General features: G+C 37.5%; 1 protein-coding gene across 1 annotated transcript in view; it reads right to left on the bottom strand.

Moving 5' to 3' along the window:
- Window positions 1–16,233, bottom strand: part of ELP3 (elongator acetyltransferase complex subunit 3) — a 101,778-nt gene that overhangs the window by 53,421 nt on the left and 32,124 nt on the right. The window contains exons 8-9 of the mRNA XM_014843321.3: window positions 6,636–6,797; window positions 3,575–3,701 (exon numbers count right to left, since the gene is read on the bottom strand). Of these exons, the coding sequence (XP_014698807.1) occupies window positions 3,575–3,701; window positions 6,636–6,797 (289 nt within the window). The remainder of the gene's footprint in view (window positions 1–3,574; window positions 3,702–6,635; window positions 6,798–16,233) is intronic.

Here is a 16,233-nt window from a genome sequence, read left to right on the forward strand (position 1 = left end):
CTTTTAAAATGATTCATATAGTACTTTGATACAAATAAAAAATAACTAAAAACAGAACGAGGTTTAAAGTTTTATTTCTGTAAGATCCAACTTGCCCTGAATTTCAACATCATTCAGGTCATGCATAGTCATTCATAATAAAATAGACTTCCTTTTGCCTAAGGAAGGACACTCGGAAAGGCACTTGATCTCCTCCCATCGGCCTTGTCTCCTCATCCGGGGAGGCCACAACACACGGTCTTTTCTGACATAATTCTACACTTACCTGTACGCTATGACAATACCTTAAGTAACAAACCTTTACATTAAAAACAAACAAACAAAAACAAAGGCTTCTGACCATCCCCACTAAACTGTAACTTAATCCCACTGGTTTTTGGGAAAAACTGCAGTAGGAAAGAAAAGAACTTCTGAGTGTCAAAAGTGTGGGGCAAACATTAATGGCCTCTGAAAGATTTCTAGTTACTGACAGGAGATTCTGGAGACAAATATTTCCTTGAGAGAAACAGACATTCTTCAAGCATTTTCAAGTAACCTGAGCTTGGATAACCAGGAGCAGTCTAATTTTTAAAAGAATTAAATACCAAAAACAGCTAAAAGCTATTTTGAGTAATAAATAAATCCTAACGGAGGATAGGTGGAAAGGGTGGAGTTATGCTCGTAGGATAAATTCCTAAGATGTTAAACATTCTCTATTACAACAAGGACTTTCGGCTTTATGAGAAAAAAAGAAAACATTTCAAAAATAAATCTTTGTTACTGGAAAATATAAGCAAACACTATTTATCACACAGGGCTACAAGCTCTGCACCTATCATTAGATAAGAGTGTGAATTTGCAAATCAACAGCTATACTCTTAGTGACCCAGAAGTGACCTAAACAACAAGGTGTGAGATCTAAGCCAATTTATAACTAACACACGTAGCCACACAATCCCAAAGATACGGCTCTAACATCTTAGTGGACTGTGCAGTGGCTTTATGGATCTGTAAAAGGCGAGGCTATCCTTTGCAATCATATGAGCAGACCCCTGATTTAGCAACCCTTCCTATGGAACAAAACACATAAAGGGAAATATATCTGTGGGTTGCTAACGATATGACATTAAAATAGAGAAAAAAGTTTTTAGAGTGTAAAATATACTGTCTACGAATTTAAGAAAGGTTGTGAATTCCAAACAGGCCCAAACGAGGACATTTCCTAAATAAAAACTAGTTCTGAAAGTTTTTATGCAAACTTTTTACTGAAGTGTGTCTTAGATATAGCAAAGTACACAAATCCTAAGTGTACAACTTGACAGATTTTTACAAATCATGTAACCTGCACCCAGACACTCAAATCAAGAAAAAGAACATTATCAAAACCTCAGAAGCCCACCTCATGCCTGTTTCTGGTTACAATTCCAACGTAAGTTTTTGTACTTCATATTCATAGAATTCTATATTAGGCAGTCTTTTGGATCTCGTTTCCTTTGCTCAATTATTATTTGGAATAGAAATCAGCCATGTTGTTGCATGATGTTGTAATTAACTTATTCTTATTGTTTTTTAGTATTTCATCATATGACTACAACATAATTTATTTATGCACTCTACTGTTAATGGACATTTGGGTTGTTTCCACTCTGATGATATTACCACCAATAATTTGTGACCATGTCTTCCGGTAAATACATGCGTGCATTTCTGTTGAGTATACATCTAGGAGCAGAATTGCTGGGTCATGGGGTATGCATATGTTTACCTTTAATGGATACTATCAGTTTTCTAACATGATGGTACCAATTTACATTCCCATTAGCAGTAAATCAGAGTTCCAGTTGCTCCATACTCTCAGCAACACTTCATACTGTCTTTTTTCATTTTAGCTATTCTTAGTTATTCTGGGGAGTAGACAGTAGCAACATACTGCAGTTTTAAATTTCATTCCTTTGAAGATTAATCACTTTGAGAACTCTGAAATAGGTTTATTGGCTATTTGTGAAGTGCTTGTTCAAGTTTTTTTGCCCATTCTCCTATTGGGCTATCTGCCTTTTTCTTACTAATTTGTAGAAATTATTTATTTGAAAGCAATTTATAAGTTAGTTTTGCAGAGAATTCTTCTCTAGAGAGAAATCAGATTTTCATTTTGGCTCTACTTTGTTACTCATTTGTTGGGATGCAGTTAGAACAGGGATATGGTCTGCTCATATTCCCTAGGCTTCTCTGAAAAGAATACAAACAAGCAGATAAATCTGTTTACAGGAAGGGTTGTCTCTTGTAATATTATTATTATTAAACTATTCTTTATTTTGAAGATACTAAGGAAAATGAATAGTGAGACTCAGCTATTTGCTATTACTTGAAACATGACATATTTTTTCCAAGGGCACTTAAAGTTATGAATTCTGGCTATACCACTGGTCCACTTAGAAGCTGTGCTAAAGAAAATATGTTTCAGGTGACTTTTAGGCTTAGAGTCTGAGTACCTGGCTATTAACTACTGAGGGGACATTATTAGACTCAAAATCTATTACACTGCCAATATGGGGGAATTAGTAACAGGGACATCTTTGAATTAATGTCATCTTATAAACAGGCCTTTAGTTGTAACTCACCGGCTTAAAAATAATAAAAATAAACTTCTTAAAAAGAAAGAAAGAATTAGTAACTTCACAAATAAGGCATGGTAAATTCTATTTTTCTAAACAGAGTAAAATAAAAGGATTTTTGTGGATGAAATAACTTGATAAACATTTTCACCCTCTTCTCTAAAAGAACATTCCTAAGACACTTTGCCTAGCTGAGAATCTGAAGAAAAAGTTTTGATCAATCTCACTTCCCAAGAAAAGCTAATATGGATCAAGCTAAAATGTGACAGAGTTAAAGAAAAAAAAAACCAAACCCACACCGCAGAGTTAGGTATAAAACTTCAAAGAACAGGTGCCGGCCCTATGGCCAAGTGGTTAAGCTCACACGCTCTGCTTTGGCAGCCCAGGGTTTCTCCAGTTCGAATCCTGGGTGCGGACATGGCATCGCTCATCAAGCCACGCTGAGGCAGCATCCCACGTGCCACAACTAGAAGGACCACAACTAAAAATACACAACTATGCACTGGGGGGCTTTGGGGAGAAAAAGGAAAAATAAAATCTTTTAAAAAAAAAAAAGCATGGCATATTTATTCAATGGAAATTAAGCAGATATTTAAATATGTTAACATTTTAACAGAGACCAGGCTATAAGTTGGGTAAATGCTTGTCGTAATGTTAAGGGAAAAAGCTATTGAAATAATTACCTATCATATGTGTAAGTCTAAGTGTATCTGTGTGTATATATGTATAAACCACCTCCTCCTCCAAAAAAGCCCAAGCATAAAAAAGACCTGGAAGGGAGTATATTAAAATGTTAGGGTTGTATTTGGTGTTGTGGCTGTAAGTGACTCCTCTTTCTCTATTGTGTTTCTACTGTTCTATTATGAGGATGTACTGCTTAAATAATAGGGAAAAAATCAACAGTAAATAATTAAAAAGAGCAGAGAGGGTAAAACCGGCATGCAGAGGTATTCTGAATTAGCCTGGTTTAAAGTAATACTTACTATAAACTGTTCGATGTCTCTCTCTAGCCCCACATTTGGCAGATCAGGCATCATATGAGCCACAACTTTGAAACCAGAATCTTTGGCTAGGTGAAATGACTCACATACTGCCTTCACAGTGTGGCCCCTGAGGAAACAAAATTCACCACCTGTTACACAAATAAATGAACAACAAGCTTAACACAAGGAACAGAGAGGAAAAACAATCTCTGAGACATGTAACAGTAGTTCCATAATGCAGAATAATATGGGTAGGGAAAAAGAAATCTCAGAAAGTCATTTTTACATCTCCACCCCTGAGAAGGCCTGGAAGAAAATCATTTTACTTCTGTGATATTTCTCATAAATTCCCTCACGCAGCTACTCAAAGTTCTGGCAGTAAATGACGGGTAACAAGAGTTAATGTATACTAAAATTATTTGGTTTAGCATCATCAGCCAAAATAAGCTTAATATAAGCTTATTTTATTTAAGCTTATTAAATAAGGTAAATATCTAACTTTAAAACAAGAACAACGAGCTCAAAATCAAGCAGAAGCAGCATCTTGTTATGTTCTTTAAAAATCTTTTGAAATTATTTGTAGAGAGGGAGAGGAAGAGTGACACCTACACACAAAACAGATTTCACTCTGGTGGGCTGGAGGGTCCTTAAAAAAGCGAGAGGAGAAAATGATTCAGTGACAAGGCAGAATCATTTGGGGCCTGCTGGATAAGCATCTGAACATTCTAGTGCCACATCCAAGCAGAAAGCAAGCCCTAATAAGGGTCTGGGGGCTGTGAGAAGGATGACTAAGCACTGAAGCCCTGCGTTAATCCCTTTACCACCAAGACATTCCAATTCACCACAAAAGAATCCTAGAAACCACTGACTCTGACCCTGCCCCTTTCTCTCTGCACGCTCCCGTCCATTTCCATGGCTTCCATTTCTAATCTCTTTTTGCTAATGACTTCCCAATTTATACGTACAGGCTAGGTCTCTATCCTGATACCACTCCCAAGCATCAATACTCTAAAGTTGCACCGTACTGTAGTCAGCAGGCACACGTGGTTACTCAAGTTTATATTTAAATTAATTAAAATGAAAAATTCAGCTCTCAGTTGTGCTATCATATTGGACAGTGCAGGCAGAGAACTTTTCACTCACTGCAGAATGTTCTGTTGGACAGCCCTGCTCTAAAGCAAACCTTCAACTGGCTGTTCCACAAGTATCTAACACTCAGTATATCCAAAATAAAACTCATCTTCCCTCTAAGCCTCCTCTACTTCCCATTCTCTCTTTTAACCGAAAGAGTTAAAAAAGCTTTCTGAAGAAAATGACATCTAAGCTGAGACTTCCAGGAAGAGTATGAGTTAATCAGGTGGGGAGGAGGTTAGAAATGAGGGTTTCCCATTACCCTCATTTCTACTCAGTCACCAAACACTGTCATTTCTTTCTTTTTAGGACATCATTTCTTGCTTAAATTACTCCAACAGCCTCTTAACTGGTCTTCTTTCTAGCTTGCTCTTCTTGATCCACCCCCCATACTGTGATCCCCATGAAGTGACCTTTCTAAAATGCAGATATGCTCATATCACAACTTAGCTTACAGCTTGTCCTTGGATAAAAGCCCAAACTCCCTGGGCTGACTCCTGAGGCTCCTCATAATTTGGCCCGTTCACCTTTTCAGCCTCACCTCTTACCACTCTTCTCTCTCACGCTTTACACTCTTACCAAACTAAACTACTCCAAATTCCCTAGATATGCTATGTGCTCCCATCCTCAGGAGTTTGCTCATATTTTTCTTTCTGCCTGAAACAACCTTCCTCCTCCCCACCTGATTAACTCATACTCTTCCTGGAAGTCTCGGCTTAGATGTCATTTTCTTCAGAAAGCTTTTTTAACTCTTTCCATTTCCACAGGTACCTCTAGCACAGCCCTTGATTACTGCAGTAGTCCAACCAGTGTCCCCAGTTCGAGTCTTCCCCTACATGAATGACTTTATCTCAGGTTTAATCTTTTTCAAACCTGACATCCATCAGATTCTTCCCTGTGCTCAAAATCATTCAACAGACTTCTATTATCCTAAAGGAAAGATTCCATCCTCCTCAGCCTGGCATTATTCTTTGTTGTTTCTAAGACGTTGACCAGTCTTTACTTCCTTCTCCTAGTACAACCCCCAATCATGTCTACCCAAATCGAATGTGCTGAATTGGACTTTAATGTCCATTTAATGACATTAAAGTCCAATTCAGCACATACATACTCCCTGAAGCCTGCCTTTACCATCTTAGGTCAAGGAATCCTGCTGCCTAATTAACTCCTGAAATCTCTTATTTTTCACTAATTTACCAATTAATCATAAAGTTCCTCATACAGTTAAATCTTTCATGTGTATATTTTCTGCTCAAGTTTGTACCCACTGCTAAGCAAACGTCCCTGCCAATTAGCATCGGCGCCATAAAAACTAACCTCTTAAATCTCACCTTGACTCCCTTTTTGTTCCAACCCCTTTCTTTGTTCCCATTCTCCTTGGCCTTCTTTCCTGCTTTAAACTACTGACCTTGAGCCCTGCCTTTTGTTTTTCACGTGGGAAAGGCTGTTTATGACAAGAATAAGAGACATGAACATGTTTAAAGGTTACTGGAAAAGAGCCAGTAGAGAAAGACCAAAAATCAAGGAAAGAGGGAATGGAATTAAGAGGACAGATAGAAGAATGATTCTGAAAAGCAGGAATACTGATACCTCTTTCTCTAAGACTTGCAGGAAGGAGGAAAGGATGAGTATGCATGTGGATAAAATCAGCGGGGGGCCGGCCCTGTGGCTGAGTGGTTGAGTTCGTGTGCTCCACTTCTGCAGCCCAGGGTTTCGCTGCTTCGGATCCTGGGCACAGACATGGCACTGCTCATTAGGCCACGTTGAGGTGGCGTCCCACATGCCACAACTGGAAGGACCCGCAACTAAAATATACAACTACGTACTTGGGGGATTTGGTGAAAAAAAGCAGGGGGAAAAAAAAGAAGATTGGAAAAAAAAACTCAGTGGGAGCAAAAGGCTTATGCAAGATCATTTGCCACCACCTTACCTGTTGGTATCTCTGGCCACATCTTCGTAGACACTCTGCACCCCAATCTCCAGCCGTGTGCAGCCATAGGTCAACATGTCACTTAAATGCCGCTTCATGCAATAATCTGGTCTGGTCTCAATAGTAATTCCGATACACTTTGTGAGGCTTCTCTCAGAATATCTATAAAGCAAAGCTAAAAGTAAACAAGCTGCTACAGCTTTCGGACATTTGCTCCCACTAAAGGACTATCTTCTCTTAGTCCTCCCAGGACAAGACAGTGGTTAAGAGGACAGCCTCTGGAGTCACATGTCAGAGTTCAAATCCTGGCTCTGCTATTTCCTGACTGTACAAACAGGAACGTTATTAACCTCTCTGTGCTTTGATTTTTTTATCTGCAAATTGAGGGTAACAGTACCTATACCTCACAGGATTGAAGTGACTGAACTGGCACGCACTGCAGTAATGTTATCATCATCATTATCATTATTCTCCTGCAGTATGCTGCAACCATAATCTCTTTGAAAGCACTGATTTCAACTGTGAAACTCTATTTTTCAAATCCTAGCAACGATTTTTCACATTAAGTGGAAACCATCTGCATTATTTCCCACTCCATATTTTAAAAGTCATGTTAAATAAAAGAAAAAGAAGAGGAGAGGGTATGTATAATGATCACAGGAATAATTTAGATAAAACGTCTTCTACATACACAACAGTCTTTTTGCCAAGCCTATTAATCTTAGCAATAATTTACAAAGTTAGGAATCATTTTTCTCTTTCACTAAAACCAGATATCAGAGTAGTTAGTACCACTTTAGATTCAAGCTGTTTGAGTTAATGGCCTTAATGCCAGCCAAAAATCCACAGACGTAAAAATGACTTGCTGAGGGGGCTGCTGATGGGAGGCAATAGGAAGTAATGTTTACAGAGGCCATGGTGGCCAAGTACTGTGCTATACACTCCACACACACTGAACGCTTCTGTCAGCTCTATGAAGCATGTCTTATTATCTCCATTTTACAGATGAAGAAACTGATGTGCAAAGGAATTAAATATTCTGTCCAAGGGTATAGACTTCATAAAATCCAAGTCAAGATTTGAAGTTGGGTCCGTCTGACTTCAAAATCCTTGCTTTGTATTTCATTTTAGCACGCTGCTTAGACAATTCAGCACGGGACATTAGATTTCTCTCCTTTTCAACTTCTGTAACATTCTAGGACCCAATAATTCTCAGTGCATCCTTCCACAACTGTATCAGTTCTTTGGGGAGGGTGAGAGAAGCCTTTTTTTGCCATTTAATTTCCTTCTTTCCAAAGAAGTTCATAGCTATTTCTTGAAAAGTAAAAATCATAAAATTTCCATAATTTTGTAATAACTTCTTTAGGTTCATGCCTTCATTCACTGTCGATAAAAATTGACTTATTTAATATCATTAAGAAAGTTAAGAATCAATGAACTAGAGGACTAATTCTGAAGTCTTTTACTCTAAACATTCAAGCTCTTTGGCCCGGTTTACTAGTGTATTGCATAAGATTTTCCAGACATTCAAACTTTTTTGCACTGTTTATTATTGTATTACATAAGATTTTATATAGGATTACCAGAGGCAACAAGATTAAAGGTAAACAATGAGTCCAAAGTTGCTAAAAGATGAATTGTAAGACAGAAAAAGGGCTCGGATCTTATCAAGTCTTGCCTAAGACAGGATACTAAATCATTTGGTTTCTCTGAAACAATCAAATCAGAAAGTCCCATGCCTCTCAAATAGGTGGTACGAAGGTATGCCATACGATAAATGTAACTCACCTTTTTCAAATACCAATTACTGTGTTTGGAGAAAACCACTACTTTTTAAATTAAAACAAACACTCATATACTATGGAGAAAGCAAATTACATGAAGGTTAATTTAAAAAAACCCAAAAAGCAGGAAACTCTAAATGAGTATATTTAAGAAAGTAAATGAGAACGTCTTAGAATCAAGCATTCAAAAAGTATATCACAAACCTCCCTATTAATTGATATTTTTATAAAGCCTATAGTATTTCTTAAAAGGATGCCACTAAGTTAGCAAGCTCAGCAGCACAATAGTACCTTGCATCACTGGGAAAAAACTAGAGGGTAGGCAATTGCACAAATGGGAATTTGTCTAAAGGAAAGAGAAAATTACTAGCTAATCTTTCTATTGCACAGATCATCAAAGGCCCAACCAAGACGTACAGAGGAAGCTGCTGCAAGTATGATAAGGTCTCCTTATAAGTAGTCAGAATATGATATAGGACATGGAGGCAAACCTTATTCTCAAACAATCATTTAACTCCGTTTCAAAAACGTCTTTCCTCTGAGGGGAAAACTCATTACCTTTTGCAGGAGCAGAAATGGAGAAATAAAAAATTCAACTTTTTAAAGCCAATTTATCTTATATTTACAAAAGGCTTTTACCACCATCTTCTTTTCAGAATTGTATTTTCATCTGAAAAGCAATTAAGCAGAAATTCTTATCAAATTTGAATGAGAAAAATAATGGAGTATTTTTGTGAAGAACAAAATATAAGGTCATCTTTCCTATTAGAACATTGTATTTTTATTAGAATTTTTTTGTTAAAGCTATACTTAGTCTTACATATCACTGAATCTTGCCTGCTCATTTAACAGAGATGTAAAGATAAAAATATAGTTGTTCTTTAATATGCAAATACATGCATATGGGCTTTCAACCAATCTAAATAAAGTATCTGAGCTAATGTTTTATGGCTGCTATAATCCTCCAAATCATTTACATAGCCATGCAATAGTATGGCTCTCCTTTAGTACCTAGTCCAACTCCCATATCTTCCAGGAGGGCCATAGACTTCTTAAGTTCTTCGGCATCTGGGAAATGTACCAAACATTTTTGAACGCTGATCATAAGCTTGCAAGAAGCAAAGTCAAGACTTGTACCCAGGTCTTCTGATTCCAATTCCACTGCTTTTTTGTGGTATTACAGGGTCATCTTAACTAAGTTTGTACCCCACCAGTGTGGGGTTACGTTGAACCTACACTTTTTCGTATGCCATAGGAGCATCACTAACTATAAAAGATGCTAATGTTCTCTGTGAAGCATAACTTAAGCCAATAACTTATGCTGACAGCATTTTTGTACAAGAAAGTAGGGAATGGGACAATAACCTAGGAATCTAAAAGCAAAAAAATCCAAACGCTACCTTGAAGAAAACAAAGCTCAAATACATTTCTCCTCCTATGACATCTTCCCAGTACCTCTCAGTAACTCTGTGCTCCCGTTCCCAAAGTACCTTGCCCATACTATCAATACAGATCTCCCTTGACTTATGATGGGGTTACCTCCCAGTAAACTCATTGTAAGTTGAAAATGTATTTACAGTCACGTGCCACATAACGTTCTGGTTAATGACGAACTGCATATACCATGGTGGTCCCATAAGATAAGTATCAATAGCCTAGGTGTGTAGTAGGCTATACTGTCTAGGTTTAAGTACAGTCTATGATGCTCACACAATGCTGAAATCACTTAATGATGTATTTCTCAAAATGTATCCCCATCGTTATTCCACACATGACTGTAATACACCTAACCTACCAAGCATGGTAACTTAGCCTAGCCCACCTTAAATGTGTTCAGAACACTTACATTAGCCTACAGTTGGGCAAAATCATCTAACACAAAGCCTATTTTATAATAAAGTGCTGAATATCTCATGTAATTGAACTACTGTAGTGAAAGTGAAAAAACAGAATGGCTGTATGGGTACAGAATGGTTGTAAGTGTATTGGTTGTTTACTCCCGTGACTGTGTGGCTGACTGGGAGCTGTGGCTTGCTGCTCCTATCTGGCATCACAGGAGAGGATATCGCTAGCCTGAGAAAACACCAAAATTCAAAGTATGGTTTCTACTGAATGTGTATTGCTTTCACACTGTTGTAAAGTCGAAAAATCGTAAGTCAAGCCATCTTAAGTTGGGGATTGTCTGTATTAAGGCAAATTGCCTTAATAATGGTTGTGGATATGTCTAGCTAGACAGGAAGTTCCTGGAAGGCTGTAGGCTTGAATATATTTAGCGGTAAGGGCTTCAGCACTAAAATTTCTCTTTCAATAGAAAAAAACACAAATGAAGAATAAATAAATGAATTAGGCATAACTGAGGACACAGGAGGTCTCTCTTCATTCCCATGGCAGCCTCTAGAAAATTCTACTGGTTATCTTTCCTCTTGCAAAGAGTCAACCCTAGAAGGTGCCTAGCACTACGCCAGGTATTTTACAGAAAAGTAAAAATACAATAGTTCTTATCCTAGATGCTTAAGAATCTAGCTGCATGGATAAGACACACAGATAAAACCAAGAACCACATAAGAACAAAGAGCTAGAAGTGGCAGAAATATAAATGAATACAGATTATTTCTTGGGAAGCATGCCTTTAATTTCTGGAAGGAAGAAAGTGACCTATAAAAGTTATATTTATTATTATTTATTTCTCCATGCATTAAGGGCCCCGACCAGGTGGACACCAAAGGAAGACAGCAACCCAATGTTGAAGTCTCTTTATTATCTTCTGTAAACTGTTTTTTGATTCACTCCCAGAAGGCTATGGCATCAAAGAGCATTTCTCATTATTATTAACCTGCTGCAGTCCTTTTTTTAAAATCTGTCATTCATGCAGTAGAATGTGCCTTATTCTGGTCCTGTGTGAAATCTCACCAGAGCTCTAAACCCTGAAAGGCTTATGAAACTCACCTGGACATCCGTCCACCTCAAACTCAACCTGCTCAAACCAAATAATGGTATGTAGATGAAACATTAATTTTCATTTATCAGGATGCACAAACTCTTCTGCATTTACAGTCCCAAAATGAGTAAGCAGAATTTAAAAACTTCTTTGGAAGGCAAAGACTTGTGTGAATTACCAAATAATATCCGGGGTTATTGGTATAATTCCTCAGTAGTAGAACCACACAACACATTCTTTTGTTGGCTATAATCATATCTGGAAAATATCTCAACAAACTTTTATATTCACGTATATGTTGTACAATGCTGTGGTAGAGATATCCTAGACATAAGAACGATTGCACTGGATGTTTGGGTTGTTTGAGGATTTAAAAATAACTTTTTCTTTTTTCTTTTTTTTGAGATGTGGTCAAGTTTTCTCCCTGGACATTGGTGGTTATGTCAAGAGGATCTATAAAATAATAAGTTCTGCCCGACACAAACTTGAGGAAAGAGAGAGGAACAGAATTTTTTTTTTTTTATTAATGTTATGATAGATTACAACCTTGTGAAATTTCAGTTGTACATTTTTGTTAGTCATGTTGTGGGTACACCACTTCCCCCTTTGTGCCCTCCCCCCACCCCCCCTTTTCCCTGGTAACCACCAATCTGATCTCCTTATCAATATACTAACTTCCACCTATGAGTGGAGTCATATAGAGTTCGTCTTTCTCTGACTGGCTTATTTTGCTTAACATAATACCCTCGAGGTCCATCCACGTTGTTGTGAATGGGCCAATTTTGTCTTTTTTTATGGCTGAGTAGTATTCCATTGTGTATATATACCACATCTTCTTTATCCAATCATCAGTTTCTGGGCATGTAGGCTGGTTCCACGTCTTGGCTATTGTAAATAATGCTGTGATGAACATAGGGGTGCAACGGACTCTTGAGATTTCTGATATCAGGTTCTTAGGATAGATACCCAGTAATGGGATGGCTGGGTCATAGGGTATTTCTATTTTTAACTTTTTGAGAAATCTCCATACTGTTTTCCATAGTGGCTGTACCAGTTTGCATTCCCACCAACAGTGTATGAGGGTTCCTTTTTCTCCATAACCTCTCCAACATTTGTCGCTCTTGGTTTTGGATGTTTTTGCCAATCTAACGGGTGTAAAGTGATATCTTAGTGTAGTTTTGATTTGCATTTCCCTGATGATTAGCGATGATGAACATCTTTTCATGTGCCTATTGGCCATATTCATATCTTCTTTTGAGAAATGTCTGTTCATGTCCCCTGCCCATTTTTTGATCGGGTTGTTTGTTTTCTTGTTGTTAAGCAGTGTGAGTTCTTTGTATATTATGGAGATTAACCCTTTGTCGGATAAGTGGCTTGTAAATATTTTTTCCCAATTAGTGAGCTGTTTTTTTGTTTCAATCCTGTTTTCCCTTGCCTTGAAGAAGCTCTTTAGTCTGATGAAGTCCCATTTGTTTATTCTTTCTATTGTTTCCCTCAACTGAGGAGTTATAGTGTCCGAAAAGATTCTTTTGAAACTGATGTCAAAGAGTGTACTGCCTATATTCTCTTCCAAAAGACTTATTGTCTCAGGTCTAATCTTTAGGTCTTTGATCCATTTTGAGTTTATTTTGGTGTGTGGTGAAAAAGACTGGTCAATTTTCAATCTTTTGCATGTGGCTGTCCAGTTTTCCCATCACCATTTGTTGAAGAGACTTTCTTTTCTCCATTGTAGGCCCTCTGCTCCTTTGTCGAAGATTAGCTGTCCATAGACGTGTGGTTTTATCTCTGGGCTTTCAATTCTGTTCCATTGATCTGTGGACCTGTTTTTGTACCAGTACCATGCTGTTTTGATCACTGTAGCTTTGTAGTATGTTTTGAAATCGGGGATTGTGATTCCGCCGGCTTTGTTTTTCTTGCTCAGGATTGCTTTAGCAATTCGCGGTCTTTTGTTGCCCCATATGAATTTTAGGATTGTTTGTTCAATTTCTGTGAAGAATGTTCTTGGGATTCTGATTGGGATAGCATTGAATCCGTAGATTGCTTTAGGTAGTATGGACATTTTAACTATGTTTATTCTTCCAATCCATGTGCATGGAATGTCTTTCCATCTCTTTATGTCATTGTCAATTTCTTTCAAGAAAGTCTTGTAGTTTTCATTGTATAGATCCTTCACTTCCTTGGTTAAGTTTATCCCAAGGTATTTTATTCTTTTCGTTGCGATTGTGAATGGGATTGAGTTCTTGAGTTCTTTTTCTGTTAGTTCATTGTTAGTGTATAGAAATGCTACTGATTTATGCACGTTAATTTTATACCCTGCTACTTTGCTGTAGTTGTTGATTATTTCTAATAGTTTTTCTATGGATTCTTTGGGGTTTTCTATATATAAGATCATGTCATCTGCAAACAGCGAGAGTTTTACTTCTTCGTTACCTATTTGGATTCCTTTTATTTCTTTTTGCTGCTGAATTGCTCTGGCCAGCACCTCCAGTACTATATTGAATAGGAGTGGTGAAAGTGGGCACCCTTGTCTTGTTCCTGTCCTCAGAGGGATGGCTTTCAGTTTTTGTCCATTGAGTATGATGTTGGCTGTGGGTCTGTCATATATGGCCTTTATTATGTTGAGGTACTTTCCTTCTATACCCATTTTATTGAGGGTTTTTATCATAAATGGGTGTTGGATCTTGTCGAATGCTTTCTCTGCATCTATTGAGATGATCATGTGGTTTTTGTTTTTCATTTTGTTGATGTAGTGTGTCACGTTGATTGACTTGCGGATGTTGAACCATCCCTGTGTCCCTGGTATAAATCCCACTTGATCATGGTGTATAATCTTTTTGATGTATTGCTGTATTCGGTTTGCCAAAATTTTGTTGAGGATTTTTGCATCTATGTTCATCAGTGATATCGGCCTGTAGTTCTCCTTCTTTGTGTTGTCCTTGTCAGGTTTGGGGATCAGAGTGATGTTGGCTTCATAGAATGTGTTAGGGAGTTCTCCATCTTTCTCAATTTTCTGGAACAGTTTGAGGAGAATAGGTATTAAGTCTTCTTTGAATGTTTGGTAGAATTCTCCAGAGAAGCCGTCTGGTCCTGGACTCTTATTTTTGGGGAGGTTTTTCATTACCGTTTCTATTTCCTTACTTGTGATTGGCCTATTCAGATTCTCCATTTCTTCCTGATTCGGTTTGGGGAGATTGTAGGAGTCTAGGAATTTGTCCATTTCTTCCAGGTTGTTCAATTTGTTGGCATATAGTTTTTCATAGTATTCTCTTATGATCTCTTGTATTTCATTGGTATCTGTTGTGATTTCTCCTCTGTCATTCCTAATTTTATTAATTTGCGATTTCTCTCTTCTTTTCTTGGTGAGTCTGGCTAGGGGTTCGTCAATTTTGTTAATTCTTTCGAAGAACCAACTCTTTGTTTCATTGATCCTTTCTATTGTCTTTTTTGTTTCAATATCGTTTATTTCTGCTCTTATTTTTATTATTTCCCTCCTTCTACTGACTCTGGGCTTTGTTTGTTTTTCTTTTTCTAGTTCTGTTAGGTGTCGTTTGAGGTTGCTTATGTGAGCTTTTTCTTGTTTAGTGAGGTGAGCCTGTATTGCGATGAATTTCCCTCTTAGGACTGCTTTTGCTGCATCCCAAATGATTTGGTATGTCGTGTTCTCATTTTCATTAGTCTCCAGATAAAATTTGATTTCTTCTTTAATTTCTTCAATGATCCATTGTTTGTTAGGAAGCGTGTTGTTTAGTCTCCACATTTTTGCACCTTTCTCTGCTTTTTTCTTGTAGTTGATTTCTAGTTTAATAGCATTATGATCAGAAAAGATGCTTGATATTATTTCAACTCTCTTGTATTTATTGATGTTTGCTTTGGTTCCCAAAATATGGTCAATCCTTGAGAATGTTCCATGTGCACTTGAGAAGAATGTGTAACCTGCTGTTTTTGGATGAAGTGTTCTATATATATCTATTAAGTCCATCTGGTCTAATTTTTCATTTAATTCTATTATTTCCTTGTTGATTTTCTGTCTGGATGTTCTGTCCATTGGTGTTAATGGTGTGTTGAGGTCCCCTACTATTATTGTATTGTTGTTGATGTCTTCTTTTAGTTCTATTAAGAGTTGCTTTACAAATTTTGGTGCTCCTGTGTTGGGTGCGTATATATTTATAAGTGTTATGTCTTCTTGGTGGAGAGTCCCTTTTATCATTATATACTGTCCCTCTTTGTCTTTCTTTATCTGTTTTGCTTTGAAATCTACCTTGTCTGATATTAATATAGCGACACCTGCTTTCTTTTGTTCATTATTAGCTTGGAATATTGTTCTCCATCCCTTCACTCTGAGTCTGTGTTTGTCTTTGGGGCTGAGGTGTGTTTCCTGGAGGCAGCATATTGTTGGATCTTGTTCTTTGATCCATCCTGCCACTCTGTGTCTTTTGATTGGGGAGTTCAATCCATTTACATTTAGAGTGATTATTGAGATGTGGGGGCCTACCACTACCATTTTGTGTCTTGTTTTCCGGTTTTCCTCAATTTCCTTTGTTTCTCGTCCCATGCTTTAATCTGTTCTGATGAAGAGCTGCTACTCTCTGTTGTTGTCCTTCTACTTATCTCCTCTGCTCTTGGTTTTGTAGCCCCTTTCCTTTTTTGGATTTTTCAGGAATGAGGGTTTTCCTGAGGATTTCCTGAAGAGGAGGTTTTGTGGCAATGAACTCCCTTAATTTTTGTTTATCTGGGAAAGTTTTTATTTCTCCATCGTATTTGAAGGATATTTTCGCTGGGTAGAGAATTCTCGGCTGTAGATTTTTGTCCTTCAGATTTTTGAATATATCATTCCACTCTCTTCTAGCCTGTAAAGTTACTGCTGAGAAATCTGCTG

Source organism: Equus asinus, chromosome 3 (assembly GCF_041296235.1).
Source record: "Equus asinus isolate D_3611 breed Donkey chromosome 3, EquAss-T2T_v2, whole genome shotgun sequence".
Lineage (NCBI taxonomy): Eukaryota > Metazoa > Chordata > Mammalia > Perissodactyla > Equidae > Equus > Equus asinus.